The sequence below is a fragment of the Peromyscus leucopus genome, chromosome 1, assembly GCF_004664715.2.
Source record: "Peromyscus leucopus breed LL Stock chromosome 1, UCI_PerLeu_2.1, whole genome shotgun sequence".
NCBI classification, from domain to species: Eukaryota; Metazoa; Chordata; class Mammalia; order Rodentia; family Cricetidae; genus Peromyscus; species Peromyscus leucopus.
In genome coordinates, this window is record NC_051063.1 from 150469015 (window position 1) to 150496166 (window position 27152).

The following is a 27152-nucleotide window of genomic DNA, read 5'->3' on the forward strand; positions in this document are numbered from 1 at the left end:
CCCATATCAGGTAGCTCACAATTACCTGTATCTTCAGCTTCATGGGATCTAATTCTTCTGGCTTCTGTAGGCTCTAGCACATGTGCTCCATAATTAAAAGTAACTTTAAAAAAGAATCCTGGCTTTACCTGAGTGGCAGTCGGGTAAAGAACACCTCAGGTTGCTGAAGGGAGCAGGAGAAAATCATTTTCCACTTTTGCTCACAATGCAAATGGTTTCTGAGGATTTAGAGGAAGTGGAGGGGCAGAGGTACCTGGGACCCATAAAATAAGGAAATGAAGGGAGAAGTGGGAAGGGGCAAGGAAAGTCATTGCCCTGTTGCTGAAACATTTCCTATAGCCTTCCACTACTCAAAAAAGATCCAGTGCCCACAGCAGCCTCCTGTCCAGTGCCATCATGGAGATGCAGAATCAAGATAAACACCCTTCTAGGCCTGCCAACAAATTCCTGAAATTCCTCCTCCCTACAAACATTCCCATGAAACTTTTCCTTTCCGCACTGTGATCAACTTTTTGTTCTTTATGGTAAATTTCAGACAGTGTTTTGTTATTTTCCTCTGAATTCTGAGCAGTGTATTTTCAGGAATTAAATTCTGTTCATGAACATTTCACACAAGTAATCTGTGAAGATTCTTGCCTGACCCCGTGTTAACAATCTTTGTGCCTCTCTTGTCTCCTCTAGGCACACACACCTTACCAGAATGCATTTGGTTTTAGCTTCCCTCTTGCTTAATTTACAGGGTTGTGTGTCCTCATCCCAGCCTATATCTCCCAGGTTTCAGGTATTAGAACCACCTAGAACTAGGCAACTAGAACTACTAGGTGCTTGAAGTAGCCATGTCTCTGGGTCTTGGAGTGCCTAGTGAATATCAGTCCTTGGGTCAACAATAGCCTGAGATGGGATGTGCAGCTTCTTAAGAGACCACCTGGGTGAACTGCAATTGGGAGAAATGTCTTTCTATACTCTTCATCTCAGAATCATTTGAAATGACCATAGTGTTATAGTCAATATTCCAATTTCTGTTCTTTTGAATTCTGTTCAAATTCCATTCTGTTGCTATGACAAACATCATAAACAAAACAGCTTCTGGATGAAGGAGTTTATTTCAACTTACTTTTTCAACTTACTTTTTCAGGTCATGGTCTATCACTGAGGGAAGGCAGGGCAGGAACTTGAAGCAGAAAGCATGAAATAAGCTGCTTGCTGGTTTGTTCTTTGGCTCACACCCAGCTAAGCTGTTAAAACAACCCAAGATTACCTGTCCGGAGGTAGCATTACCCACAGAGGGCTGTAACTTTCCTATATTAATCAACAATGAAAATAATTCCTCACAGACATGGCCACTGACCAATCTGATCTGGGCATTCTCATAGTTGAGACTCTCTCAGAGGCTGCCAGCTCAGGATAATTAGGAAAAATACATACCAACAACAATTGACTATATGATACTTTTATTATCCGTGTATGTGGGTGTTTTTGTTTACATGATGTGTTTGTGTTTGATGTCAACATCTGACATGTTGAAGTCAGAGAAAACTTTTGTAGACTCCATTCTCTTCCACTTTCAGTAATTGAACTGAAGACATCAAGCTTGCTGAGACATAATTTTTATTTTAAAAATAACTATTTTTATATATGTATGTTTTGCCTGCATATGTGTCTGTGTACCATATGAGTACCTGGTGGCCTTGGAGGCCAGAAGATGATATCACATCCCTAGACTACAGTTACAGACAGTTGTGAGGTGCCATGTGGGTGCTGTGAATCGAACCCTGGTCCCCTGCAAGAGCACACAGTGCTTTTAATTGCTGCACTCCAGCCCTGTTTAATTTTTTTAAAGAAGTAACTTAATACTTTGTAAAATATTTGTACTAATTTTATATTCTTCCTCTTTAAAATTATTTCATACAGGTGAAATACATTTTTTTTATTACACACTTACCTAATTGTCTATTCACAACAAATCTCCCTGAGTACTTTTATGGTTTTTTGTTTGTTTTTGGTTTTTGGTGGTGGTGATGGTGTGTATCTGTGTCCTACTACATTTTACTAGGATGTTTTTGTATAGAGAAGGTTTATTTACTTAAGCAAGGGTGCCTTCCCAGTGACCACACCAATGAGAAATATGACACCCCTTCTTCTAGCATCTTTTAACAGCTTAGAGCTCCATTGAGAAAGGTGAGGCCTTATTGCCTATCCCCCATCCATGATGAACTGTTAATGTGCAAGTAGGCACTGTAGCTATGAGTTCCTAGAAGCAATAGGCATGCCGTTTCTGAAAGACAGTGTTTCTTAGTACTGCTTCCCATGCCCTCTTCAGTAATGTTCCCTGAGCCTTGGAGGGGATAAGAATAGGTGTGCCATGTACTGGCTGAGCAGTCAACACTCACTTATTCTCAGCATGCTGACCAGTTACAAGTCTCTATATATTAACTGTTGCCCACTGTGAACAAGTTTCTCTGACCAAGACTGAGAGCAGTTCTACATAATTTAACATTCTTTACCACAGAGTATGAGGGGTTGCCTTTAGCCACACCCTTGTCCTTTCAAATACTTGTACTGTTTTTTGTTTTGTTTTTGAAACAGAGTCTCTCTTTGTAGACCATGCTGGCCTAGAACTCACAAAAAAACTGCCTGCCTCTGCCTCCCTTGAGTAGAGTGCTGGGATTAAGGTGTGCATAACCATTCACATAGCTGTGTTGAGAGAGCATTATGTTCTTTCTGCATTACTCCTGGGCATTTCAGCCCATGGAAGTGGTTACATGCCCACTTAAGACCATTTGTTTTTCTGAGGTCCAGAAGGATTTGCATGCGTCCAGATTCCTTTATTCCTAGAGCTTGGGCTGGGGTGGGGGTGTTAGCCTGTATTCCTTCAAATCACCTGTATTAGAACTGAGGCACTCAATGCATGGACAGATTTAATGGCCCTGGAGGTTGCAGTGGCTCGAGACTGGCCATTAGACTTTTGTAGTGAAACTGCTTAGAAACCTCTTTTAAAAAATTTCTTGGACCTCTGCATTAACACAGTTAAGATATTTATGTTAAATTTTCTTCCATGATACAAATCAAGCAATACCTTCTATAAGACACTATCTTTGTTTCTTTCTTGTTATAAAATACACGGACAAAAGCAACTTAGAAGAGAAAGGGTTTATTTCAAATCACAGTTTATGAACATAGTCCATTGATGCAGGGAAGTTATAGTTGCAGGGGCTTGAGGTAGCTGGTCTCATTGGATCCATAGTCACAACAAAGGGAACACTGAATGTTTGCATGCTTAGCTCCCTCTCTCCTTTCTTGAAATTCCTTTGAAATAATACATCCATAGTGGTCAAGTCCTTTCACCTCAGTCAAGGTATTTTAAAACAACAACAGAAAAAAAAAAAAAGACTCCTATGACAACTTAATCTAAACAATTTGTCATTGAGGTTCCCTTCCATGATTCCACATCCTGTTAAGTCTTCAGCGGAAACCATAGACAGAGCATAGTGAACTCCTCATTTTATGTTCCCAAAGCTGAGTACTTGGGGTTTAAAAAGAAATGTGTCATTACAGGGTTCTGTATCATTTGAGGACATCTCTTTGGACTTTACCTGGGATGAGTGGAAGGATCTTGATTCTGCTCAGAGGACACTCTACAGGGATGTAATGTTAGAGAATTATAGAAGCCTCATGTTTTTGGGTAAGTCTGACCTGTAACTCTGTGCACCAGTTAAATTCTTAGTTGATAATTATAAGAAGTTTTGCTGACTCGTTTTCTTTCTTTCTGGTTTTTGTTTGTTTGTTTGTTTTTTGTTGTTTTTGTTTTTCAAGACAAGGTTTCTCTGTGTAGTCCTGGCTATCCTGGAACATGCTCTGTAAAACAGGCTGGCCTTAAACTCAGAGATCCACCTGCCTCTGCCTCCCAATTGCTGTATCTTAGAGTTTTATTGCTGTAAAGAGACACCATGACTACAGCAACTTTTTTTATTTTTTTACTTCTTTTTTTTTTAATTTATTTTACATATCATCTACAGATCCCCTTCTTATTCTTCCTCTCAATACTCCCACCCCTCCCCAATCCACCCCCCATCCCCTCTTCCAAAAGGGTAAGTTTGCCCATGGGAGGCAGCAAAGCCTGGTACATTCAGTTGAGGCAGGACCCAGTCCCTCCCCACTGCCTCAAGGGTGAGCAAGGTATTCAACCATAGGTAATGTGACCAAGGAATACATCCTGATCACACTATCAGGGGCCCCTCAAACAGACCCAGCTACACAACTATCTCCGGTATGCAGAGGGTCTAGTCTGGTCCCATGCAGGTTCCATAGCTGTTGGTCTATAATTCATGAGTTCCTATGGGCTTGGTTCATTTGTCTCTATAGATTACCCCATCATGATCTTGAACCTCTTGCTTATATAGTCCCTCTTCCCTCTTTTAGAATGGACTCCTGGAGCTCGGCCTGGTGCTTGGTTGTTTGTCCCTGCATTTACTTCCATCAGTCACTGGATGAAAGCTCTATGATGACAGTGTATTCACCAATCTGATTACTAGGGTAGGGGAGTTCAGGCACACTCACCACTATTGCTAGTAGTCTGATCTGGGTCATCCTTGTGGATTCCTGGAAATTTCCCTAGCATCAGCTTTCTCTCTTACCCCATAATGTCTCCCTCTATTAAGATGTCTCTTTCATTGCTCTCCCACACCGTCCCTGCCCCAGCTCAACCATCCTGCTCCCTCATGTTCTTATCCTCTATCCCCTCCCCTCTATTGTCCCCGCTCATCCCCAATTTACTCATGGTGATCTCTGTTTCCTCCTAAGGTGACCCATATGTCCCTCTTAGGTTCCTGTTTGTTTCCTAGCTTCTCTGGAGCTATGGGTTGTAGTCTGATTATCCTTATGGCAACTCTTATAAAGGAAAACATTTAATTCAGGCTGGCTTACAGTTTCAGAGGTTTAGTCCATTATCATCACAGTGGGGAGTATGACTGCTGGGAGTATGGAGCCATGCAGGTAGACATGGTGCTGGACAAGGAGCTGAGAGTTCTGCATCTTGATCCGCAGACAACAGAAGGAGACTGTATCATACACTGAATATAGCTTGGGCATAGGAGACCTCAAAGCCCAACCCCACACTGGCACACTTCCTCCAACAAGATGACACATCTGAATAGTGCCACTTTCTATGAGCCAAGCATTCAAACACATGAGTCTGTGGGGGCCATACCTATTCAGACAACCACATGCTGGGATTAAAGGCATTCGCCAACTCTACCTGACTAGGATTATTGCTGACTTTTAATACAAATTATATATTATACATTTAACTAACATGTACTAATAGCACATATTTATGGAGAACTTACACAGTTATATATTTATGATGTAACACTTAAAATTTAATGATGAGATGCAGGTGATCATTAAATTGGGCAGCTTAGGCATTGCTTGTCTGTATTGGGAATATTTAACATCTCTCTGACAGGTATTTTAAAATATTCAACTAATTGCTATGTACCATCTATCACTCATCAGCTAGGTGGTGATGGTGCATGCATGTCTTTAAGCTCAGCAATCAGGAGGCAGAGGCAGATGAATCTCTGAGGTCAAGACCAGCCTTTTCTACAGAATGATCCAGGAGAGCCAGGACTACACAGAGATCCCTGTCTTGAGTGGGGTGGGAGGAAGTTACTCATCACTTCCATAGGCATCTTAGTAAATACTACCTATCTTTTTTCCATTCCCCTCGCCCTTTTAACTTTTCCACACACTAATAATTACTGTTTTTTTTTTTCCCTCTGGTGCTGCAGGGAGCCTTAGCTTGCAAGTAAGATGAAAACTGTTGGGTGTTTTTTTATATTTGTTGTTGTAATGTTTTATGACATATTTAGATTATGCCTTTGGATTTCCTGAGCAGACATAAAGTGTTGGTTTTATGAGTTACACAGGATGATCAAAGAAAGAGGGTCAATCAGGCTCTGAGGCAGCAGAGGTCCAACCTTAATGGACTGAACCTATAACAGCCATGTGGAAGCATATTTATGGATTGTTACACTAAAGTATTTTGGATAAAACAGATTCCTCATACCAAAGCCTCTGATCTAATCCATATGTTTTGTGAAGGAAAACATCACACCCCCACAAATTTAGTTCGTATTGTACACTGTTTGCTGTACCCAATAATGCATGACGTTCCAGGTGTGTCAGGACTGTCTTGTGACTAAAGTCATGGAAAGGCTTTAAAGCTCCTTCAGAAAAACAACTCTATAAATCACAGAAAATAATCACCATTTTTACCTTCAGCACAGTGGCTGTGCCCTAGTCTACTGTTATTTCAGCCAGCAATTGCAACTCTGAAATTACCGACCTACTTCTCCAGAAGTTGCCTGGCCACTCAGGCTGCAACCTAGTGGGAATTCTGTTCCTGAAGGCACCAGCTCTGTTGCTGCCACTGAATGTACCTTTAACTAAATCTATTGCTCTGTTTATAAATAAGACTCAAGATTCAAAGGCTGGGGTGAAAACTTGCAAGCTTAGAGAGGCTGAGTAGCAAAAAGCTGGTTTTCTCTCCCTCTTGACATCTCTGAAAGACTGTACCTCTACTCTGCCAAACCAGAAAAACCTGTGCCACTCCAAATCCCACCCAACTACTTCCTATGTCTCTCTATCTCTCCTGGAAGCCCTTTGATGTTTTATTACTTTGTCAATTAGTTGCTAACTTAGCCTCCTTACCCAATGTTAATTGTAGGCAAAGTTTTCCTGTCCCGACCACCTGCTCCCAAATAAACCACTCAGGGTCTTAATATTAATTATAAATGCTAAGCCAATAGCTCAGGGTTATTACTAACTAGCTCTTACTTTAATTAACCCATTTCTATTAATCTATTTGCTACCCTGAGGCTCATGGCATTTGACTCTCGGGCATATCTTGCTTCCTCTCCATCTGCTTGGCAACTCCTCTGACTCCATCCTTCTTTTTTCCAGTGTCCTTAGTTTGGTTGTCCTACCTATTCTTCCTGCCTGGCTACCGGCCAGTCAGCTTTTTATTAAACCAGTCTGAGAGATAGATTGTCACCGTGTACATAAGGATTATTCTACGGTATTTCCTTTTTTTACCTAATTAAAAAGGAAGGTTTTAACTTTAATACTGTAAGATTATATACAACAAAAACAATTATTAAGTAAGAATTACTGTTACAATGTCCAGTCCAATTGTATTTGACAAAATTGGAGAAAATATTCTATTATCCATCTTATCTTTGTGAGTCTAAAGTTTTATATCTAATTTACCTTTTATCATAACTAAGGAAAACTTTAAGTCTAATTATTTAGTCTTTAACTCCCTTAAAGACCCCAGAAGGGTGAAATGTTATCAAATGACAGAGACATCTGGCTGTCTAGACAATCACCCAAAGTTTTTCTGCAACATTGATGCAACCATCTTTGTCCTACAGGCCTATTATATCTGACAGACTTTTTTTTGTGAAGCAAAGAATTTTGAAGGACTGTGCTACCTTGTCTTGGCAAAGTTTAACAGTCACTTATTTTGCATCTTACCACTCTGGTTTGGACAGTATATTGTCAGAAATTGAGGCAAGGGCAGTTCCTTTGCCCAAATGGCTAGCTTTTGACATAAAGAAAATAAACCCCATATGGAGTTTCTTCGATGCCCATCATCTTCTCTCAAATAAATTAGTGCTGCCTGGAGCAGACATGTTTCATTGTCACAAAAAGTCTTATGTTGTTAAAATATTTTAAATACCATACTCTGTAGGTCTTTGAAGTGTTTGAAGACCATATATCTATCCAAATATATCTGTTTAACCTCTAAAACATACCTAATATGACTACAAGTTTGATTTTATAGGTGACTCTTAACCTTTATTTCTTAATTATACACTACATTTTTAAATGAGTTGTATAAGCACAGTATCTCAAACAAGAGTAGAAACAAATAGATAATATAACAGAAATAACTTTAAATAGGTATCAATAAATTAAAATCCATACCACTGAAAAATATTTTGATGTTAGTAGTTGCTTTGGGATTAAAGTAAATTCAATATTCTACCCCTTTTTTCCTATTATTTCTATATCATATTCTCATGTTTTCTTTGGAAGACGATCTTTGAATTTAACTGTTGTTTAGCTTTTTTTTTTTTCTATGACCAATAACAACCCAACCTCCTTTAAATGATAAAAAGCATCCATAACCAATATTTTGGGAATGTGGGCATCATTCTCTAGATTATTGCATGTTGTTTGTGGGTGTTTGTGAGAAAATTTAGGATAATTGTTAAGTCTTGGCTATAGTAGTCTGTGAGGCTGGATCATCTTAGCCAGCAGCCTTGAAGTTGTTCTGGATGCTGGATCAACTGGGCCATCTGTTTTTATTGGAGTTTGATCCCGTTGCTCTGAAAATACATAAATTTTTAAAGATAACATAAATATCTGTATTAATAAAACTATAGACTGCATATTTATTGTACACAAATCAGCCAAAGATTGTAGATGTAACCAACCGTCTTATTAAATAAGAAACACAGAACCAATGTAAAAGAGAAAGCCAAGAGGTCAGAGCTCAGAGCTAAAAATCTTACCCTGCTTACTGCGGTGCTCCTAGCTCTCCGAAAAAGACCTACTTCCTGTGTGTATGTCTTTAAATAGTCTTTCTATTATGCCGTCTCATTGGTTGTAAACCCAAACATATGACAGTGCCTCGTCACTGCCTGTAAGTACAGCCCTCCAGGTCTTAAAGGCGTATGTCTCCAATGCTGGCTGTATCCCTGAACACACAAAGATCTATGGGATTAAAGATGTGCACTACCACCGCCACACTCTTTCTATGGCTCTAATAGCTCTGACCCCCGGGCAACTTTATTTATTAACATGCAATTAAAATCACATTTCATTACAAATAGAATACCACCATATTTCCCCTTTTCTATTTTAATAAAAAGAAAAAAAGCAAAAGTTATAACTAACATAAGAAAAACTATATACAAAAGTACAATAATTATATATAATATATACAAGTAATAGATACCTAAACAATGTCTAGTCCATTTGTATTTGACAAATCAGAGAAAATAATTCCATTATCTATCCTATTTTGGTAAGTCCAAAAATGTATCTAATTTACTTTCTATCCTAATTAATCTTCAACTATAACTAACTAATCTTCAACTATAACTAACTAATCTTCAACTCCCTCAGAGACCCAAGAAGGAGATAATATTAGCTAACAAAAATAAAAACAGGAAGTGCATGCAAGCAACTTCCAGAAATTTTTTGAGTTGACAGAAACAGCCAGCTGCCTGGACAGTCACCTGAGGATTCTCCACAGTGTTGGGGCATCATCTTCAGCCTATAGGCTTAGCGTATCAGACAGACTCATTTGTGAAGTAGGATGTACACAAGATCAACAGTTCAACCTCACGTTGGGTGAGAGCAGTCCATGTACCAGAAACACCTGAATTCTACTAGTGTCATGTCATGATTCAGGATTTTAAATTCTGGAAATTGTTGATGGTTTTTTAATTCAGCTGTCCAATCTTCTTGGCTGAGTATATATGGCTTCATCTCAGCATCCCCTTCTTCTCCACATCCCTCTATTAAATGCCAGTCTACTATCGAGAGGCATGAGCTTTCAGCTGCTGTTCCATTGCACAACAGAAGCCATCGGTCTACTGCCTGTTAAGCTGCCTTAAAAAAAAAGGGCACTGTACCTTTTCCAAATTGTGAAGGACACTTCAGGGATGGGGCCGTATTGTCCTGGCCTCAGAAGATGCCTTTTGATAAAGCCATAACCACACTTGTTGTTGCAATAATCAGTAGTCCTTTGTTTCGTGTCCTGTCTGTCCATTTTGTCCTGTTGATTCGAGGATACTTTGTTGTCCAGTGGCTAAATTTGCCACAATGAAAGTTAACTCCATATGCAGTTTCTTCAATGCCCATATTTTCTCTGAAGTAGATTGGTACTGCCAGGAGCCAACATGTCTCAAAAAAGAAAAATTTCTAAGTTATTAAAACATTTTAAATGCCATATTCTGTAGATCTCTGAAGGGGTTGAAGATGACCTGTCTAGAATATATCTGCTCAATTTTTAAAACATATCTAATATGACTACAAGTTCTATTGTAATGTCTAACTACTAACTTTCATTTCTTTATATCCTAATATTTGGTAATAATAACGTTCAAGGATCAGAAAATTGCATTACATTGTTAAATGAATGGTATAAATACAATTAGAAATATACATATAGCATTTTCTAACAATATCAATTTCAAATTTGTATACAATATAAAACAATCCAATCCAATGTAAAGTATTTAAAACTAGTAATTGTCTCTTTTTTTCTTTCTCTCTTTGTCTTTCTTTTTTTTTTTTAAACAAGAGTATCTAATCTCCTTTGCTTAGCCTTTTTCCTAACCCTTGACAACAACTTGTAACCAACCCCCCTAAACAATGAAAATTATCCGAGACCCAAAACCCATTAAAAAGACCAAAAAAACCACCCACCCCACATCACCTCTTTGGGAATGTGGGCATCGTATTCTTAAAATTGCTTCCTGCTGGGTATAGGTGAAGTTATCTTTATCCTGAAAGAAAAATTTTAGGTTAATTTTGTCAAATTCTAGGAAAGGTAACTATATCCTTCATTATTATCCAGTCTGTGTATAATGCCAAATTTCAGGGTTTATCTCAAGTCCTTATTCAAGTAGTCTTTGAGACTGGATCATCTCAGCTAGTCATCTCAAAATTGCTCTGAGCACTTTGTAGTTCAAAGCTGATCTGTAGATGATGTTTGTCAGCTTAATGATATTATTATTGTCCACGTGGAATTGTTGTTTTTGTGGGGCCCCATCTTCTTCCTGGAGACTTCAGTTGGTGTTAGGCCTGGCCGTGATTTCCTGCAGAAAACTGATAAGAGACTCAAACAGTCATAAATATATATATATATATATATATATATATATATATATATATATATATTTGCAGTTAATTGAAGCCTTTTTTCTAGAATTAGTTAGTACTCTATATGAACATTCATATCTTAACAAAGTTTAAAATGTATAGATATCTATATATCTATATATATTAATCTTGTAAATTTTGATATAAAATTCATACTTTAAGAAAAGTTTAAAGAATCAGAATAGAATCAAAGAGTTGAGATTAGTAATAGAATAGTCCCTTAATTAATTTGGCTTTTGTCCTGTCCCATAGCAGAAGATGGCTCTTTTATTCTGGCATGATACAGGGAGTTTGCATTTTCCTTTTAACAACATGCTTGAGTTTAAAGAAGGAGAGAGCCATTCTCCAACTCCAAAGTGAGCTTTAAATTTTAATTGAACTGGGACTATTAGAAGACCAATAGTGTTAAATCTTTAGAGAAAAGCAGAAACAGACATTTAGGAAGACATAAAATTTTTTAGATAATATATACCCATACGCCATTTCACTCAGTTTCCTGGGATAGATGATTTGTCCCTTTTCTTCAGTTGTCTCATTTGTCTTGTGTTCTTCAGATTCCTTAACCTTCATTCTCCTAAAAGACAAAAACAAAAACCTTTCCCCAAGACTAATTTTGGGGATGTTCCTTTTTGGCAATTTATATCTGATTAAATGAAAAGGCATGTGTTACTGGTACAAGTTAGTTCAAATTGGATGTTCATGCTGGTTGATGAACTATCACCTCCTCTAATTAAGAGGTTTCTCTTGTTCAAACCAAACCTTTATCAATTTTGATGGTACCCACAGCTTATCTTCTCCTGTAGAAACAAAAGCAAAACCTCATCCCCAATGTAATACATACCTTGGTTTCCATTCTGAGGTCAGCACATCCTTAAAGTATATAGGCTGATATAATTCTGAAGTTTTTTCTATTATCCAATGTCTCTCTGCAGCTGTTGTTCCTTTCTCATTGGCATTGAGAAAATTCAAAGTTAATAGAGCATTATGCAGTCTATTTCTGGGGTTTTTTGTTACCCCTATCTGTTTATTTAGCATACCCTTTAGAGTTCTGTTTGATCTTTCTATAACTGCTTGACCTGTAGGATTATGTGGTATACCTGTAATATGCTTTATATTATAATAAGCAAAAAACTATTTCATTTTAACAGAGACATATGATGGAGCATAGTCAGTTTTGATTTGTGCAGGTATACCCATGATGGCTATAACTTCTAGCAAATGAGTGATTACAGAATCAGCTTTTTCAGAACTTAAAACAGTTGCCCATTGAAATCCTGAATAAGTTTCAATGGTGTGGTGTACATATTTCAATTTTCCAAATTCTGTAAAGTGAAACACATCCATCTGCCAGATTTCATTCCTCTGTGTACCCTTTGGTTTACGTCCTGCTGGTAAAGGCATTTGATTGTAGAAGGACCAAGTAGGACATTTCTTTACTATGTCTTTGGCTTGTTGCCAGGTTATGGAAAAATCCTTTTTTAAACCTTTACTATTGACATGATTTTTTATGGAATTCTGAGGCCTCCAGCACATTTCCTATCAATAATTTATCAATCTCATCATTGCCTTGTGCTAGAGGGCCTGGCAGACCAGTATGGCATCGAATGTGAGTTATATATAAAGGATGACTCCTTTTCCTGATTGTACCTTATAATTGAATAAATAGTGAAGTTAATTATGAAGCATCAGGGATAAATTCTGCAGTCTCAATATGTAACACCACTCTTTCAGCATACTGAGAGTCAGTTACTATGTTGAGAGGTTCTGAAAAATCCATTAATACCAAAAGAATAGCATACAATTCTGATTTTGAACTGAATTTTACGGACTTTGAACCACTCTACTCTAAATTTTCTGATTTGTAACCTGCCTTTCCGTCTTTGTTGGCATCTGTATAAAATGTATGAACTCCAGATATGGGTTTTTCCCATACAATTCGAGGCAAGATCCAATCATCTCTCTTTATAAGATCAATTCTATTGCTTTTGGGATATTTGCTGTTAATTTCTCCCAAAAAATTACTGCAAGCTCTTTGCCAAGGTTCACTTTCTGTCCATAATTTTTCAATGTCCTCCTTAGTTAATGGTACGACAATTTCTGCTGGGTCTATGCCTGCTAATTGACGAAGTCTCAATTTTCCTTTGTAAATCAAGTCAGAGATTTTTTCCACATAAGTTTTTAATTTTTTATTTGGTTTATTTGGTAAAAATATCCATTCCAATATAATATCTTCCCTCTGCATTAATATTCCAGTAGGAGAACGCCTAGAAGGTAAAATAACCAAAATGCAATCCAGCTTTGGATCAATACGATCCACGTGTCCTTCATGCACTTTTTTTTCTACCAAGGCCAATTCTTTCTCAGCTTCGGGTGATAATTCTCTTGGACTATTTAAGTCCTTGTCACCTTCTAAGGTTCTGAACAAATTAGTCAGTTCATCATTTTTTACCCCAACAATAGTTCGTAGATGAGAAATGTCTCCAAATAATCTTTGAAAGTCATTAAGAGTCTGTAGTCTATCTCTCCGAATTTGCACCTTTTGGGGTCTAATTTTTTGTAGCTCTATTTTATATCCTAAATAATTAATAGAATCTCCTCTTTGTATCATTTCAGGAGCAATTTGTAATCCCCAGCAAGGCAAAATTTTCTTTACTTCTTTAAATATTATTTCTAAAGTATCTGCATTTGAGTCAGCTAGTAAAATATCATCCATATAATGATAAATTATAGATTTAGGAAATTCCAATGGCTGTTGTACAAAATATTGGCACAGAGTTGGGCTATTTAACATTCCCTGTGGGAGGACCCTCCATTGAAATCTTTTACCGGTTGAGAATTATTATAAGTAGGCACTGTAAAAGAAAATCTTTCTCTGTCTTTTTCTTGTAAGGGTATTGAAAAGAAACAGTCTTTCAAATCAATAACTATGAGAGGCCATCCTTTTGGTAACAGAGTAGGCAAAGGAATTCCAGATTGTAGAGAGCCCATTGGCTGAATTACTTTGTTAATTGCTCTAAGGTCTGTTACCATTCTCCATTTACCAGATTTCTTTTTAATAACAAATACAGGAGAATTCCAAGGGCTGGTTGATTCTTCAATATGCTGAGCATTTAACTGTTCTACCAGCTCTTCTAAAGCCTGGAGTTTCTCTGTTGTTAAAGGCCATTGCTGGATCCATACAGGCTTGTCTGTTAACCATTTTAAAGGTAGAGCTGTTGGTGTCTTTGGAAGATCATCAGTTGTTGTGCCCTTTTCTTGTATAACATGGATGGCTGGTGACCACTCATTAGAACAATATCTTCTAATATTTCTCTCAGAAATATGTGCTAGTTTATGATTTGTTTCTGAGATCGGAGGGATGTTAATCTGAGTATTCTATTGTTGCAACAAGTCTTGACCCCACAGGTTCATAGCTATGTTAGCCACATATGGTTTTACTTTTCCTCTCTGTCCTTCTGAACCTCTACATTCGAGCCATCTTGCACTCTGTTTCACCTGAGATAATGCCCCAATTCCTAACAGTTGAACGTTTACCTCCTGAAGAGGCCAAGTTGGATGCCAAAATTCTGGTGTAATTATGGTAACGGCTGCACCTGTGTCTACCAGACCAGACAACAAAACACCATTTATTTTTATCGTTAATTTTGGTCTTTGTTCATTAATAGAAGTTTGCCAAAAAAATTTTCTTTATGTTTTCTCCTGAATTTTCTATTCTCTCTGTTTCATCATCCTGATCAGCATGATTTATTCCAATAGGCATTTGGTTATTTAATTGCTCTGAGTAGGGGTTTCCTCTACAGCTGCAGGAAAGGTTTGAACTGCATTTGCTATGGGGGCCTGCATGAGGCCCCTCTGGGAATTTCCCGAAGACTGAGGCAAAGGATTACCCTGTCTGTCCTTTGTTGATCTACATTCATTGGTCCAGTGTTTTCCGTTACCACACCTTCTGCATACTCCAGAAGGAAGGGGCATTCTGTTGCCATTGTTCCTAGAAGAAACATTGTTTTTAGGAATGACCTTTTTACAGTCCCTTTTCAAATGTCCTTGCTTTCCACATCCAAAACATCTAACATTCCTCAAACCTTTTGAAATTGCTTCCCCTACCCACATATCATGCTCATCAACCTCAACATTAACCGTTTCTCTAATCCAATCTTCCAAAGGTGCAGATCTTGCCTTTAACGGCCTGATTATTTTTTTGCATGCTGCATTCACATTCTCGAAGACCAAAGATTCAATTATTATCTTACTACCTTCTGAATCCGAGACCATTCTCTTTACTGCTGAAGCCAGTCTTTGTAAAAAAATCTGTGAAAGATTCTTTTGAGCCTTGCATAACCTTAGTAAATGACTCAGATTTTTTTCCCGGTTCCTCAACTCTGTCCCATGCATTCAAGGCTGCCATTCAACATAAAATTAGGGTTTGGACATCATATAAACATTGTATTTGTACTGAAGCATATTGGCCTTCTCTAATAAGCTGATCCTGGCAAACTTGTATTCCTTTATCCCTCCATTGTTTTTCTATGTTTTTAGCTTCATCCTTGAACCAAGTTAAAAATTGAAGCCTCTGGCTGGGTTCAAGAACAGCTTGTGCCAGCTCCCACTAATCCTGTGGTACAGTCCTATTATATGTTGACCAAGAGTTTAACATTTGCTTTACATATGGGGAATGCATTCCATAAGATACTATAGCCCCCTTAATCCTTTTTAAATCCAACATTTCAATTGGAGCCCAAATAATTTGTGTAGTCATTTGATCAGGCAACTGCTGTACAATTACAGGATAAATTAAGGGTAACTGTGTGAAAATAGGCTTTTTTTCTGTAACCTCATGATCCAAACTTGAAACAACTTCACTGTTAATTTCTTCTGTCTGAATTTTTATAGGTTTAACAAGTTTTTCTAAAGCTGTCATCCTGGCACTTAAATTGACTATCTTTTTAAATAGTAAAATGAGGATAAGCATAGTGATAAACTGCATAATTCCAACAATACTAATCTTCTCATATAGTTGTTCCATTGTCAGACTGCCTAAAATTTCAAACAAAACCCAATTTTCTTCCAATGTACACATAAAACCCATTTTTTTTTTAATGTGGAAAAAATTTCTCTTTTAAATAGTTTCCTTTAAAATATCTGATATGTTATGACATACCAAATCTGCGTAGAACAGTAGAAATCCAAGGAAATTTCAAAACAGCCACCTAGTGTCCGAGGTGTGAAGAGAGAGAGAGAGAGAGAGAGAGAGAGAGAGAGAGAGAGAGAGAGAGAGCAAGCAAGAAAGCGTAGCCGGCTAAAGCTTAAATCCAGCCATGTGTTCCCTTTTGAGCCCAGTGAAGGCTTGGCTCTTGCTTCCTTAAGCTCCGACCACGTGCGTTGGCTTTACAGGCAGGGTCCTGTTCGGCAGGTCAGGCCTGAGTTGTTTGTAGCACCGGCTTTAAGCAAGCAGATCACGATTAGTCTGGCCTGAGGCCAAGCCGACCTGGGCCTGGGCTAGGGAGCTGGCCGCTCGGACTAGGGAGCTGACTGCCTGGACTAGGGAGCCAACCGCCCTTACATGAAACTGGACCTGCCAGCAAGCCAAGCGGTTTTTAATGGATTCTTGTCATGTTGGGCGCCAGATGTAGATGTAACCAACCATCTTATTAAATAAGAAACACAGAACCAATGTAAAAGAGAAAGCCAAGAGGTCAGAGCTCAGAGCTAAAATCTTACCCTTCTTCCTGCGGTGCTCCTAGCTCTCTGAAAAAGACCTACTACTTCCTGTGAGACTATTTAAAGACATACAAAAGATAATTTTTTTTGTTTCATATTTGAGCAGATAAAATATGCGATATGTATTTTGTAGGGTTTTTTGTTGTTGTTGTTTATTTCTTTATGTTTGTAGTCAGGATTTTCAGGGGTTTCCTCAATCAAACCTGGTTTCTTCTAACCCAAAATGAATCCACAGCTTCTCATTTCCTGTGGAAATCAAAGCATAACCTTTCCCTCAAAGTAACATGCCTTTTGACTTTAATTTTGAAGTCAAGCTATTTTTAAAATATATAGGTTGGTTTGATCTACCAGGTTTCATAATCCAGTGTCTCTTGCAGCCAAATAATTTAAAGACAACACAATAACATATAGGATCCAGACTATCTTTGTATTTTCTATTTTTATGTGGCTTTTAAAATATTACTTTACTCCCCTTTTAAAGACTTTATTTTTTAAAACTACATATTTCTTTTTTATGACTGTCTCCACCTTCTCTTTTTTTTTCTCTCAAGCCTATATATATATTTTTAAGCACACTGTAACCCATTTAGAGAGTTTTTTTTCTGTCTGAATCTGTGTTTACTATATATCTGTAACCTTTTTTGTCTGTATGAGCAAAACCCCAATGCACATAGCATGGAGCTGGGAGACACAGCTCTGTACCTTGGACCATGTGAGAGACTGTAGGAACCTGGCATGCAGTTTAGCTCCATGCTGGTAGCTGCCAGGAGATGTGTCTCTATACTGCAACAGCATGGGAGTCATGAGGCTAGGAATTCTCAGCTCCATCAGGCATTATGTGTATGTACATGGCCCTAGATGTTGGATGCCATTTGTAGGTGAAATTTTCCTGTCCCAACTACCTGCTCCCAAATAACCACTCAAGGTCTTAATATTAATTATAAATGATAGGCCAATAGCTCAGGGTTATTACTAACTAGCTCTTACAACTTAAATTAGCCCATTTCTATTAATCTATGTGCTGCCCTGAGGCTTGTGGCATTTACCTCTCTGGCATGTCCTACTTCATCTCCATCTGAATTCCTCTATTTGGTTGTCCCACCTATACTTCCTGCCTAGCTACCAGATTGTCAGCTTTTTTTAGACCAATTGGAGTGACAAATCTTCACAGTGTACAAAAAGATTATTCCACAGCAGGTAACCATGATTAAAGTTAATTTTATTTAATCAGAAAATCAGGGTTTGCAGTGTGATCAAATGATGCTCACAGTTTTCTGCAGTGATTTCTCCCAGGTCTAAATACCTCCAACAAACAACTGTTTCCTTCTGATGTTTACCCTAGATACAGTGAAAAACAACTATTTATTCTAATGTTTACCCTAGATACAATGACTCTACTAGATTTCCATTACAATAAACAGACATCTATTCACAACTATGAAGTGAGTAGATAAACCCAAAGAAAGATTCCATCAGGCTTAGAGAATAAATGAAAATACTGGGATTCTTAGAAAACAAGGGCATTCAGTCAATTGTACTACCAAAAAGTCCCAACATACTCAGTTTATACCTATGTGTGTCACATAATTGGCTAAAAGTCAATCCTGAATGTAATATTTTTCATTTTCTTTTTTCTTTTTGTTTTTCTGAGACAAGGTTTCTCTTTGAAGCTTTGGGGCCTGCCCTAGAACTCTCTCTGTAGACCAGATTGACCTTGAACTCACAGAGATCCACCTGTCTGTTCCTCCTGAGTGCTGGGATTAAAGGTGTGCACCACCACTAACCAGAGTAATAATATTTTTCTAATCTATAGCATGGAATGGATTGTGATTCATGCTTTTTGTGGGTAAAGGGGTTGGTTTCCTGAAACAAGGTTTTACTGTTGGGGTAATCATTATTGTGTGTAATTTTATATAATTTATCTGAGGTTAGCCTTGAGTACACTATATACCTGAAGCTAACCTTTAAATATATATATATTTAATATTTATATTAATATAAATTTTAATATAATAATATATTATATAATAAATATATAATATATTTGATATTGATATTATATATATAGTATGTGTGTGTTTGTGTGTGTGTGTGTGTGTGTGTGTGTGTGTGTGTGTGTTGTGTGTACCTTAGTGCAGGAACCTGTGGGGGTCAGAAAAGGGCATCAGATCCCCTGGGACTAGAGTTATAGATGGTTGTGAGCTGCTGTATGGATCTGGCAAACTGAACTCCAGTCCTCTGTGAGTGCAGTAAGTGTTCTTAACCACTGAGCCATCTGCTCATCCCCTCACATTTAAAATTTTGTATGTTTGTTTCTTGAGACAAGGTTTTTCTGTGTAGCCCTGGGTGTCCTGGAACTCTGTAGACCAGGGAAGCCTCAAACTCACAGATCCACCTTCCTGTGCCTCCTGTTTGGTCATATAGTATTACTTATGTATGTCTTTAGGACTGACTGTTTGGCGCTGGACAGCCAATGTACTTATCTTTTCTCCTTGGTTTGTATAAAACAGACATGTAGGGATGGTGAGTAGCCCAATATGTTAAGGTGCTTATTTATTTGTATTTATTTTTGGTAATGCTGAACATTACATGCAGAATCTTGGCCATACTACATATGCCCCTTACCAAATGACCATAATGACAAGTCCACTTTTCTTTAAGATTCATTTCATTTTATGTGTATGAGGATTTTGCTTGCATGTTTGTGTATGTACCAAGTACATGCATGGTGACTATAGAGATCAGAAGAGGGCATCAGGTACCTTGGAACTGGAGTTAGAAATGGTTGTGAGGCACCATGTGGGTGCTGGGAACCAACTTGAATCCTAAGCGAGAGCAACAAATGTTCTTAACCACTGAGCTACCTCTCTAGGCCCAACAAGACCATTTTTAATATTTGTTTACTACATGTATTTATTTATTTTTTGTATTTATATTTGAGTATGAACATGCTATGTCATATGTATGAAGGATGGAGAACAACTTTCAGCAGTTACTACTCTCATTCCACAATGTGGGGATAGAGTCTGTAGTCATCATTGATACCACTGCAAAAGAATCTTCTTTGTTCATAACAGCAGGTGGCATACTTCCACATGGTTGCTGTTGACAGCACAGACTGAACTGCATCATGGGCCAAGGACACTAACTTGACTTTCAGCAGCAGTACAAACTACAGACATCCACATGACCTTTGGTGGTAACATGGACCATGGTCATCAACATGGCTCCAGTGGGATCACAGGCCATGGATATTCACATGGCCTCTGGCAGTAACACCAGTATCAGCATGGCCTCCTGTAGCAACATGGTCTATGAGCATCAACAAGGCCTATGGCAGTAGCACAGACCATGGATATCAATAAGACCTCTTAGCCACAGCAAGGACCATGGACACTAACATAGCCCTCAGTGGTACCTTGGACCATAGACATCAACATGGCCCCCAGTAGGAGCACAGACAGTGGACACCCACATGGACTCTGGCAGTAACACAGATTACTGACATTGACATGGCCTCTGGTGGCAGCGTAGATGACAGACAGCAGCATGGTCTCAGGAAGCAGTCCAGGCCATGGACATCCATATGTCTTTCAGTGGTAAAATAGACCACAAACATCAACATGGTCATAGGTGGCTGCACAGATCACAGACATGAACATGGCCTCCAATAGACCACAGACATCATCAATATGGTATCCATTGGCAGCACAGATCATGGATGCCAGTTTGGCCTCTACAGACCACTGAAACCAGCACATCACCTGGCTATAGCATGGACAACAGATACCACATGGCCTCTTGTGACAGCACAGACCATGGATATCTTTTGAGGAGGTCCAATCCAGAAAATGAACCATTCTTCATCTTCAACATCCTTTCATTGCTCAGTCAGGGCAATTGTATGACTGGGCAGTGATTTCAGGAGCACAGCCTGTGAGAGCTCCAGGCTGCTTAAAACCACCCTGCCAGCACTACTCGGCAAAGCTCCTCAGTCCACTGCAGCGGTGGCCTGAGGATGAGCTCTTCTATTAAGCAACAACATGTTCTTTGTCTGCTGGGGCCACACTCCCATACCATTCCCATACCCTTCACTGCTGCAGCTCTAGTTTCACCATTCTTCATCATGCATCTCTGCTCTGCCATCTTTTCCTTCCATTTTCATGAGAGCACTTTTAAAAAGTACCTTTTCATAAGACCTGCCTTTTTGTAATTGTTCAGGAGATACTGTGGGCTCTGAAGAGTCCTCTCCTAAGCATCTCCCCTCAGAGCCTCCATGGGTCTCAGGCCCCTTGAGCTGCTCCTTGGTCCCACAGGTGCTGGCAGCTCCCTCTGTCTTGAATAAAATCTTTTTTTTAAATTTATTTAATGTATATGGGTTTTGTATGTATGTGTATCCATGTACCACATGAAAGCCTGATTTCCTGGGAGGCCAGAAGTGCATATTAGATCCTCCAAAACTGAATGGTCGTGCACCATTGTGTAGGTGCTGAGAATTGAACCCACATCCTCTGCAAGAGCAGTAAGTGCTCTTAACCACTGAGACTTCTCTCCAGCTCCAGTATTGAACCTTTTCTTTTTTCTTTGCTTTCTGTTTTTTGTTGATTTGTTTATTATTGTTTTTTTAGACATGGTTTTATTTGGCTGGTCTGAAACTTGATACATAGACCAGGCTGGTCTCAAACTCATAGAAATGCGGCTTACTCTGGCTCCTAAATGCTGGGATTAAATACATGCCTTGGTCCTGAGTGGCCATTTTTAAGGAGGTTATTCTGAATTTCTCAGCAAATTTGTTCTTCGTGCACACAGAAGATATGAAGATTGTTGTTTGACTTCTGGTTTTGTCACATGTTATATCATCCATTAGCCCTGGTTTAGAGTATAAGGTTTTCTCTTTATAGCATCATTTATAAATAACCTCACCTTTACATTCCCCTTTCTCCTTTAGATGTTATTGTTTCTTTACCTTATCGGGTTTATGTGTCTTTATTAGTAAACTAAGAGTGGTGAAAGCATATCATGATGTGTTCCTAGGGCTTGCTCCACTCCCCTAGGAGTCAACTCCTGTTGACTGCAGTTTTGTTGTATATAGTCATAGTTTATTGACTGAAGTTTTTTTTCTGAAGATAAAAATACCTTTTATACATCCATTGTAGTCATATGACTGTTTTTGTTGTGATAGTACTGATTTTTTGAGACAGGATCTTACTGTGCAAATTTGGCTGCCCTGGAACTCACAGAAATCAGTTTGCTCTGACTCCTGACTACTAGGATAAATGGTGGATGCCACTATATCTAGAAATACAGCTATTTATTGTTTAGTGCATGATATGAGGGTTTCAAATTTCCATATGGTAAAGGCTGCATTCCTAGTATGAATCACACATGACCATAGCTTCTAATTGTTTTATGTGCTGTGTTGATTTTTTTTGTTGTTGTTGAGAATCTTTGTGCCTGTGTTCATTGGGGTCAATGTACCTTAGGTTTGTTTGCTGTATCCATGTGTAGCTTTGAAGTCATTGTAATGCTGGTGAATATGGTGACAGCTAAAAAGCATGGCTGTACCTCTAGTGGGTGTTATTATATATTCAACATTAGACTTTCTTCTTAAACTGTTGAGAATTCTCTTCGTCTTGCTATTTTTCTATTTGATTATAATGTGACATAGAGTCATTTGTTGATGTATGCCTTATCTCTCCTGTTTCTTCTTTGATATATTTTCTAAATAATACACATAGAAGGCACATTTGTTTTTCAATGATGATGCACATATTTTAAATTATCTTTATATTCTTTCAGTTTTCTAAAATCTGCCTGGATTATTTAATTTATTCATTTTTGAGAAAGTATTTCACTATATAGCCCTGGCTGGCCTAAGACTCATTAAATAGACCAGGCTGACCTTTAACTCAAAGTGATCTACCTACCTCTGCCTTATAAATGCTGGAATTAAGTATGTGCTTAACCGCACCCACTAGTTTAGTTTACTTAAAGCATTTTTTTGTTGTTGTTTTGTTTTTGAGTTGTGATGCATGCCTTTAATTCTGGCACTCAGGAGGCAGAGCCAAAGTTTGAAGCTAATTTGATCTATACAGGGAGTTCCAGGGCACCCAAGATTACATGGAAAGAAACTGAAGAGTTCTGCACTTCATACTCATTCAGTTATTGCCATTTTATAAAGCTTTCAAAGTTGTCTTTAATTTCTGTCTCTTTCCTTGTCTGTCATTCACCACACAAGCCATTCCAGTTAAACTTTGATTCTAACCACACCACTGAAGGTGCCCTCTTCAGCATTCTCAATACCTATTTTGCCAACTTCTTTGCTCAATTCATTCTCTATTCCTTCCTTAATTTCTAAAGACTCACCAACACAGCAGGCCACCTTTCCCTTGATTGCCTCCCCATGGGCTTTAGTGACTATTTAATGTTGTATTCCAAGTTGTAGGTGCTAAGGAAACAATCTGCTATTCAGCTATACAAAATGGTTAACTGACAACCTCATCTTGTAGGCTATGGATCCACTTAGACTTTGAGTCAAGGACATGCTCTTCCCCAGCCTATCACCAAGTAGGCCTGGTCATCTCTACATATGTCAGTATCCTCTAGTGAGCAACCTTTTCTGCAGGACTCCCAGTTTTGTGATCAAAGACCCTTAGACCAGTGTTTTGGTCTTAAGCCTCCCCTGTTCAATCTGCTTCCTCCTCACTCTGCACAGGTATCAGATCTTAACTGGAAGACTTGACCAGCACTAATTCCTTTACCCTTTACTACTCACAAGCAACCTCACCCACCACCTCTTATCAGCCTCATTCCATTTCAGCACTTAAAGCATTTTTTAAAATTCATTTTTATTTATGCCATGTCTATGCAGTGCCTGCAGAGGATAAAAGAGTGTTAGGTTTGCTGGAACTAGAGTTACAGGTGATTGTGTACCACCTGATAAGGGTGTGAGGAGCTGAATCTGGGTCTGTACGAGTATCAAATGTTCTTAACCACTGAGCTATCTCTTCAGTCCTTCAGCTGATTGTTTTTATGATTATTCTCTCCAGTATAATTTGTCTTAAATGTTATCTTAAGGTTACCATTGCTGTGAAGAGACACCATGACTATAGCAACTCTTACAAGGAAAACATTTAATTGAGGGGACTTGCTTACAGTTTTAGAGGTTCAGTCCATTATCATCATGGCAGGGAGTATGGTGGTGTGCAGGCAGGCATGGTGCTGGAGGAGCTTAGAATCCTACATCTTACAGGTAACAGGAAGTCAACTGACAGTCACATTGAGGAAAGCTTGAGCAAAAGACACCTCAAAGCCCATCCCTACAGTGAAACATTTCCTCAAACAAGGCCACACCTCCTAATAGTGCCACTACCTTTGGGAACCATTTTCTTTCAAACTACCATAAATATCTTTTGTTGTTGTTGTTCTAATTTTATTGTGTTTTCTTTTTTATTTACCTCTGTTTCCTTAAAATTTTCTGAAAATGCTGATTGAAAGTGATAATCCAGTCAGTGAAGAATGTTAGTATAAACCCTCTAATGAAAGTTTCTGATTCATTGATCAAAGCACAGGTCCTTAATTAGATTTCTTGTCTTTCATTAGTGGACTGAACCTAACACTTTTGCAAATTTTGTTTATTATTTCCCACTTACAGGACACTGCACGACCAAACCTGAGTTGATCTTCAAGTTAGAGCATGGATTTGGGCCATGGAGTTTAGCAGAAGCCTCTATCCAGAGCCTTCCAGGTTGGTAAATGTGTACTGAGCAAGGGAGGTCAGCAAGAGGACAGTTCATCCTGTTGGTCATGTTAAATGCTTTTCATCAACTTACCTACTCCCAACCAGACTTTTGATTTTTGCAATTTCTGGAAAGAATTAGCCATATCAACCCATTACCTTGTTTTGGTTGTTTCTGATGTGTATTTTCCTTACCCTGTTGTCTGTGGTGATGTATTGTGTCCCACAAAATATTGTGCAATCTAATAAAGTTTATCTGAGGATCAGAGGAAAAAGATAGCCACTATAGTAAGCATAGAGGTCAGGCAATGGTAGCACATGCTTTTAATCCTATTACTCAGGAGGCAGAGTTCTGTCTGGATTGCTGTGAGTTCAAGGCCACACTGGGAACAGAGGCATGTGTGTGGTATATACCCCTAATCCCAGCACTAACCATAAAGGTCTGGAGTTCTGGACAGACAGACAGGAAGTGACAGAGCTAGGCAGGAAGAAGAAGTGATATAGCTAAACAGAGAGAGGAAATGAGATGGCAGAACAGAAAGGCATATAGGCATGGGTATATAGGAAGTAGGTCTCTTTAGAGACTGAGGAAGGGTAAGGTGAGGTTGGTGTGGCTTTTCCTATGCCTCTGATCTTTCAGGTTTTACACACACACACACACACACACACACACACACACACACACACATGCCCCACAGCCAAAAAAAAAAAAAAAAAAACAGCTAAACAACAAAGGAGATTAAATTTAGGGTTGCTGTTTAAAGAGAGGGGGGAGGGAAGAGGATACAGATAAGGAGTATATTATTGAATCTGCTTATAAAAAGGAACTATTTGTTTTAAATATTTTACATTGAATTGGATTTTTCTGTATTATATACAAATTTTGTATTGGACTCACTAAAATAGGATAAATAATGAAATTTTTTAGTGGCACACACCCTTAATCCTAGCATTCCAGTGAGTTCAAGGCCACAATGGAAACAGCCAGGCATAGTGACATACACCTTTAATCCCAGGACTTGAGATCTCATTTCTTGCTTGGGAAAGACACACGCCTTTAATCCCAGCAAGTGATGGCAGGAAGTAGAAAGGTTTGTAAGGCCTGAGGATTAGGAATTAGAAGCTTCTAGGCTTTTATCAACAGTTCAACTGAGATCCATTCGGGAAGGACTTAGAAGTTTCAGTCTGAGAATTTGTGGAAACAAGGTCAGATGAGGAGTTGTCAAGGTAAGGTTGGCTGTGGCTTGTTCAGCTACTCTGATCTTTCAGAATTCACCCCAATATCTGGCCCTGGTTTTTTATTAGTAAGACCATTTAAGATCCGTGTTACAGTTGTCTTAGTTTGGGTTTTATTGCTGTGGAAAGACACCATGACCATTATTATTATGGAGGGAAACATGGTGACATACCAGCAGACATGGTATCGAAGGAGAAGCTGAGAGTTCTACATCTTAATCTGCAGGCAGCAAAAGGAGACTGTGTATCACACTGGGTGTAGTTTGAGCATATAGGACCTCAGAACTTACCTCCACAGTGACACATTTCTTCCAACAAGGCCATACCTTCTAATAATGCAAAACCTTTATGGGCTAAGAATTCAAACACATGAGTATGGGGGCCATACCTATTCAAACCACCACACCTATTTTCTACTTTCCTTGCTCTGAAATAGGATTAAAAAAGGAAACCCTTTTTATTATCTCATTTACATCTTATTATTATTACTTGTTTTTTTCAGACAAGTTTCTGTGTGTAGCCTTGACTATACTGGAACTCATTATGTAGAGCAGGCTAGCCTTGAACTCACAGCGATATGCCTGCCTTTGTTTCAGTGTGCTGGGATTAAAGGTGTGTGCCACTATACCTAGCATAATATTTATTAATTTTTACCTGAAATTTGTACTTCAATAATCACACATTCTGTAGTGTATCACTTTTTACTTTAATTTATTAATTCATCTGTTTACATTTATTTATTGTGTGTGTGTGCTTGTACACATTATGGCTCACTATTGTGGAGACCAGAGGACAATTTGTGGAAGTTGGCTCTCCTCCTACCATTTGGGTTCTTAGGATAGAATTCATGCCATCATACTTGCAGCAAGTTTCTTTACCCTTGGTTCCATCTTGCAGGCTCTAATTTGTTTTTATATTTATTCTATGTTTATATCTGGTTTATTTTGGTAGCAGTGTTGTTATTGCAATTTGCTTTCTCTTCTCTTAGTAGTGATGGAGATTGAGGCTACAAATGAAGGCTGCTGATGGAAAAGACCCTGACATAAAATGAGAAGAGCTAGCCATCCCTACACCTGCACCAATGGCACTCTGGAAACTCAGTCATTGTGGCAAAAGAGCAAGCAAAAGTGTCAACTGTGCCACAATATGATCACTCTAATAACTTAACTCAGTGACTGAATTGTCATTTGTGTGACTGGGGTAGTTAGAGGCCTTAGTGAGGAAGGTACTGTTCATGTGTTGCTAAATGGACCTGATGTGCCTGTCAGATTGCTGGTTAAATATTTATGCATGTATCTATAGATTAATGCCAGTGTCAGCTTTGGTCAGAGAAGCTTACTTTTGCAGTGAGTACTGGTTACAGTAGGATTCATGATTGGTCAAAGTGCTAAAACATGAATGTGTTGGACATGGTAGTGAGTCAGGAAGATCTCTGTGAGTTATTAAGCCAGCCCAGTCTACATAGTGAGTTCCATTACAGCCAGGACTATATAGAGAGATT

General features: G+C 38.5%; 1 protein-coding gene across 1 annotated transcript in view; it reads left to right on the forward strand.

The window, feature by feature from the left end:
• The window catches only part of LOC114708992 (zinc finger protein 33B-like), a 39118-nt gene that overhangs the window by 6170 nt on the left and 5796 nt on the right, over nt 1–27152 (forward strand). Inside the window, exons 2-3 of the mRNA XM_028892609.2 lie at nt 3556–3682; nt 24332–24424. Of these exons, the coding sequence (XP_028748442.1) occupies nt 3556–3682; nt 24332–24424 (220 nt within the window). The remainder of the gene's footprint in view (nt 1–3555; nt 3683–24331; nt 24425–27152) is intronic.